The sequence below is a fragment of the Nematolebias whitei genome, chromosome 2, assembly GCF_014905685.2.
Source record: "Nematolebias whitei isolate Nwh7 chromosome 2, NemWhi1, whole genome shotgun sequence".
Taxonomy (NCBI): Eukaryota; Metazoa; Chordata; class Actinopteri; order Cyprinodontiformes; family Rivulidae; genus Nematolebias; species Nematolebias whitei.
In genome coordinates, this window is record NC_056499.1 from 44299536 (window position 1) to 44305903 (window position 6368).

At 39.3% G+C, this 6368-nt stretch overlaps 1 protein-coding gene across 1 annotated transcript in view; it reads left to right on the forward strand.

The window, feature by feature from the left end:
- The window catches only part of LOC119426981 (protein kinase C-binding protein NELL1), a gene marked incomplete at its 5' end in the record, with an annotated part of 564971 nt that overhangs the window by 231157 nt on the left and 327446 nt on the right, over positions 1-6368 (forward strand). The window contains one exon of the mRNA XM_037694556.1: positions 4114-4242. Within this exon, the coding sequence (XP_037550484.1) occupies positions 4114-4242 (129 nt within the window). The remainder of the gene's footprint in view (positions 1-4113; positions 4243-6368) is intronic.

The following is a 6368-nucleotide window of genomic DNA, read 5'->3' on the forward strand; positions in this document are numbered from 1 at the left end:
TATATATAGATATATATATATATATATATATATATATATATGTATGTGTATGTAAGTATGTATGTGTCTATTTTCGAGTTATAGCCCCCACTGGAGAAAACTCCACCAGCTGCCACTGGATTTAGGAAGAATGATTAATTGTATGTATGAGGGGAGTTTATACAGTAAGAATGTGCAATTAGAGATATGACTTCCTACACTGTGTACCTCCATTTAGTTCACCCCTTTTTGTTGATATCCACAGAGCTGGTCATTATTTTCAAATCTTGCTCAGATCTCATTTCTTTTTCTTGTTTTAGTGCTTTATTAACTCTCTGAACTGTATTTGTACCTTGCTGTAAACCATCATAGTCACACAGGCTTTGTCAAATTGGTAATTTCAGATTTGTCGCAGTATTTGTATCTCATTATGTTATTATAATAGAAAACAACAATTTGTACCTGGGGTGGGGAGAGGGGGGTTCTGGGTACTGTAAACCAAAATCCTCCCATGGCATACACAGATTTGTTGTATTAGACCTACTTACATGCGAGCACACATTTGTATAATCGCTCCTTTAACATTTACGCCTCCGTTTGTGGGATGCTGCTTTCAATGGCTTGGAGGGAAAATAATGCAGAAAAAGCTCTTTTCTTCAATAATGGCTCCTCAGGCACCCTGTCTCTCAGAGAATTGATGTGTAGCATGTCTGTCACTCATTACAGGACATGACGAGCTACATCTACAGAGAAGCACACAATCATCTCTCTGTCTGTAATTGTCCTTATTTGTCAGATTAATTCTCAGCCCATCTTTTTGTTGTGTTACATCTTTGTGTCCATGTGCAGGATCTCCATGATCTGAGAAATCCATCAGTACACTGATTAGCACATTATGACCATCTGTCATGCTTAAGGTGACTTTTTTTTTGTCATCACAAAGGTTGTGACCAATGAAAGCACAACAAAGAACATAGTTGAGTGTCCTCTAGTTAATGGTATTTTAGAAAGTTAGCTTTGGGTTCTGTGGGTGGTGGGATTATCTCCCAGTAGAGTGAGCTTGCCACCCATAGATGCCTTTAGATCCTTTCAAATTGGGATCCTAGGAGTCTAGAGTCCACATGAATACCTTAAACTGCAAATTGTGTTCACATAAGCTCCTTTAAGAGTGATATTATACTGAGCTGAGACTACTAGATTAGTTTGTGAAAAAAAATGTATGCATCAAAATGTGTAGAAAATTGCAACAAAAAAAACAAACAAAAAACAAAACAAAAAAGAACAGTCTCACTGAAGCCATGACCAACTAGTTGAACACTTGTACTTTAAAGAGCTGTTTATCATTATTAATATTTTGTTTTTTTTAAGCTTGGCCTTTTTTGGATGCAATGTTGCAAATCAGCATTCTTGGCCCTGCACATAAACCGTATAAATATGTGCAAGGACATCATTATGGCACATTTGTATGCAAAGGCATCGCAACAATTATATGTGAAGGAGACATGTCCCCCCACATTTATCCATCCATCCATTATCTTTACCCGTTTATTCCATTTTGGGTCACGGGGGTCGCTGGTGCCCATGTCCAGCAATCACTGTGCGAGGGGCGGGGTACACCCTGGACGGGTCTCCAGTCCATCACAGGGCCACATAGAGACAAACGAGACAAACAACCGTTCACTCTCTCACTCACACCTAGGGACAATTTAGAGTTACCAATCAGCCTAACATGCATGTTTTTGGTCTGTGGGAGGAAACCGGAGCACCCGGAGAAAACCCACGCATGCACGGAGAGAACATGCAAACTCCACCCAGAAAGGCCCCTGGACTGGGGTTTGAACCAAGGACCTTCTCGCTGAGAGGCAGCAGCTCTACCAGTTGCGCCACCGTGCTGCCCCCCCCCCCCCCCCCCACCACACACATTTAAAAAATATTAATTTGGACCCCTCTACATTTACCATGAAAGATTGGTTCAACCAACGCTGTTTCTATTTCTTCATGAACAAATCTATTCCACTTGATTAATATGAGAATACTCAAACCACTAAAAATTCACTCCAGGTTTTCCAGGTTACCTAAAACAACTCACCACATGTGGAGTTTCCTCTAGGTCACTTGGCTTGGCAGGACGCTCATCTCAGAGGGGTGTTTTGTGTCGACAAGGCAGGGGGAGGAGGGGGAGACACCTCTTTGTTGCGCGCTAGCTGAACGCTACGTTAGTACAGGCAATTGACCAGGGTGGGAGAGGTTTAGGACATAGTGGTGTAGGATGCGTGAGAGAAACAGAGTGCTACGTTTGTAGCGTCAAAGCTAGTGCATTTGCATTGTGTGCTGCTAGCTTAGCTCTACATTAGTGCTGGCAGTTGTAGATGGGGGTGGGGGTGGGGGATTTTGGTCAGGCTCCTCTAAAACAGTTATTGAAACAAGTGTTTACTTACAGGATGTAGGTAAACATATATGTTTAATAACCTGTTAAAATACACCAGAATGCAGGAAATGGCATCTGCTTTATTAAAAATTTTCTGGGGGAGGACCCTCCCCCCCCAAATAAAAAAGCAAAAACAGGGAGCCCTCCCCACATTACAAATGCTTCTGACACCAATGTTTGTATGACATTTTAAAGCACAGTAGGAAGACTGTGCACATATTTTCTTGTTTCACACACAGCTCTAAATAGTGACGTGAGTTGTGCGTTTTTCGATTCATAACTGAAGGAGACTGTTCTTCGAAACATTGATTATTGTTCTCCTCCATCAGTCTCCCTCTGAGTGGTGCCGATGAAGGCTATACCTACAACTCTTACAAAATGTGTGTGATGGAAACTTTCTGAAAAATGTTCATTTTTTTTTATTTTTTTACTTCTTAGTATTTTAACACATAAAAATAAAATCTGTGTAGTTTTATTGATTTATTATTATTTAAGTTTTTTTTTTTTAAGAATGGGAGCTGACGTTGAAACAAAATAATTGATTTTACATTATTTTTATTTTGATAAAGTTGATCAAAATACAAAGTTTATATTCAAATAGCATGTTGGAGTGGAATAGAGTGATTAGAATAGATCAGATTATATTCTACTGTATTGACCTTTTTGAAATATTAGTTCAGGGTAAAACAGGTTGTTTTACATTTTGATGCCTCCTCTGCCCGCCGCAGCACAATTTGTTCCCATTCTGGCATCCACGCCCACATTTATCTTTTATTCTGCTGGAGTGCACTTTTCAAATGAAGACTGGTACATCTGGATAATTTTTTCAATAAACATTATCAATCAGCATCATTTTTAGATCTGGACATTCGCCTCAGATATTTTCTGCCTGATGAGAAATTCTGCGCATGTGTCAAACTATATACAGTATAAAAATTCAGCTTTAGTGCCCTTGGAATGAGTTAGAGACGTTGTTTCCACAAACTTCCTGTAGTTTCATTATCTTTCTATTTCCACACAGCAACTTTAAGGTATAAAAAATGTCACAAGCTAAATATCAGAATCCTGATGATTCTGACTCGGAGAGGTAGACCCACTTCAAGACTCATTGCTACATCTTCCTGCTCAATCAGTGTATTTGTGTGTTTACATGCTTACACCAAAGGCAAGTCTTTTATACGTGTGCTAATTTTAGATAAACACAGACACGAAACCCCCTGTCATTCATAATAAATGACACAATCTTGGGTCTTTATCCATCCATCCATTATCTTTACCCGTTTATTCCATTTTGGGTCACTGGGGTCGCTGGTGCCCATGTCCAGCAATCACTGTGCGAGGGGCGGGGTACACCCTGGACGGGTCGCAAGTCCATCACAGGGACACATAGAGACAAATGAGACAAACAACCATTCACTCTCTCACTCACACCTAGGGACAATTTAGAGTTACCAATCAGCCTAACATGCATGTTTTTGGTCTGTGGGAGGAAACCGGAGTACCCGGAGAAAACCCACGCATGCACGGAGAGAACATGCAAACTCCACCCAGAAAGGACCCTGGACCGGGGTTGGGTCTTTATATGTTATTTAATTTATTTTTTTATTTCTTTGACAGTGATGCATGTGTGTTTTTGCGTCTTCACGTAACTTTTCACTGCCTTGAGTGAACCAGTTTTATGGCTCCCTTTGTTTTCTCTCTTTCAGGTTACAACTTCTGCGCAGAGGGACTCATTTGTGGAGAAAACTCAGAGTGTAAAAACAGGAATACTAAAGCAGAGTGTGAATGCAGGAGCGGCTATGCCTCCATCTATGGGGATTCCACGTACTGTGAAGGTACGACTTTAAATTACTCAGCGCAGGATGGGCAGAGGCTCATGTGGCTGACAAAATATATATTAGCTCTGATTAAAAAAAAAGGCTGTATGGATAGCAGTGGGCGAGAGCGTTTAATTCATTTTCCAGGGATTGTATGAGGGCTGTGAGATTTGTGTACGACATGATGATGACTGGCTGTAACAAGAACAAAGAATGCTTTAAGAAAGCATAACTGTGAAGCTGGATGTGAGAAAAAAAAACATATTTTGAGGAAAGTCAGTGAAATATGAGTTGATGTGCTTTTTTAAAAATGGAAATGTAACTATAATTAGGGGGTTATGAATATATGCTTTAAACCTGTCAAGAGGTTTTTTGTTGGCTTAATGTCCTAATAATACTTATTGCTACAGCCAGTCTTCTCCTAAATGATAGGTTTGAAATAGACTTTGGTTTCCTGTTTACCAGTCAGTCAATTAAATAATAGTAATGCATAGTTTTCATGCTCAGCTGGATTTCCCATTAATATGTTTTTGCAAGCTTTCAGACTCTTACAAGGAACAGTTCAGTTGCCTTTCAGCAGAATGAGCAGACTGCACATAAACCTGTCAGAGTTATGTTTCAGATTCAAGGGTCAGCTTGTGTCTTTTTAGATATACACTTTGTCATAATTCTTAATATCTTAAGTAAATTAAATTTTGCTTTGCTACATTCAAGTTGTTGACCTTGTTCAGCACTTGTGGCTCATGCTACAGATCTTGCTTACCAGACTTTTCCTAGAAAACACAGCCTGGATTTAAGAGTGCTTCTTGCTAATTTTTTTGTAAAACGTCACCCATCAGTGATTTCTGTGTGTGGATTGTTAGCTGAATAAAAGCCCCACATTATGGGGACTGGAAGCGCAGATTACTTGAGATGAAGCCAGTGGCTTTATTTGATTAAGAAGCTTGGGAGCATCATTGTACGGATTGAAGGATTTGCTCTGTGTTTGGTGCGGTTGTCTTTGGATCATAGCCACACAAGTCTGACTTCAATAGGCATGTTCAGAGCCTTGCGTCGCAGTGAGCCTTCCAGCCTGTCAGCATCTGTTTGAACTGTATCAGAGGTTTTCCCAGAGCTCCATTCCATCCCACATCTGTCCCATCTCGTATGACTGAGGGCTGGGAAACTGTGATTGTTAGATCAACATTGTAAACCATCGAGCCATGGCTGCTGCAGCTGCATTATCTGTGTTTGAGTTTGTGCCCTAAAGCCAGCTGAAACTTCTATTGTTACTGGATTTGTAGGGTATCACTGCTCAGGATGGTGATATTTAACATCTCATTTCTCTCTCAACCAACTCCCAAATGGCTAAAGATAGAAATTCTTACACATGGAGCAATAATGTTATTTTTGAGGGGGTTTAACTTGAGCGATAAAAGCACAGCAAGCTGATAAGGTTTCATTGATGTCCTAAAAGTTCATTTTTTTCAATCAAACCGCTGTTTTTGTATTTTACAAACAGCTGTGCTCTATCCATCGTTAAATGTATGCAATACGTTACTCGTAAAAATTTTATTGTGTGTCTAATAGCATCAGTTTACAATCAGAAAGCAGTTTCAGAAGAGTTTCAAGAGATCCCAGTTCTGTATTTATTGCTCTTGGTCACCTCAGGGTATTGTAATGAAATTATCACCAATTTAAAGTCTAGCATTTCTTCCAGATATCCACCTGTTTAGTTTTAAACTAAGATCATCTTATGATGAGAAGGGATAAAGGTAATGCCACTTTAGTCAAACCATGTTAATAATGATGTGCACAACTGAATGCAATATTGTAACATTGGACATAATCTGTTAAAAACATCTGTTGAGGCTGACTATCAGCTATTGCATCAGCTGTTAGCTCAACATTCTAGCCATGTACGCGTTAGCTAACGCCAATTAGTAAATATCCTGAATTGGCTTAACTCCAAGTTTATTAGTTATATGCAGCAGCCCCTCGTTTATTGGGGGGGGATCCATGCCCTGAAGCCTTGCGTTAAGTGAAAAACTGCATAGTAAGAATAGAAGTACAAGTAGTAGTTTATTTTAGTGTTTATTTGTTTATATGTATATATGAATATATATATATATATATATATATATATATATATATATATATATATA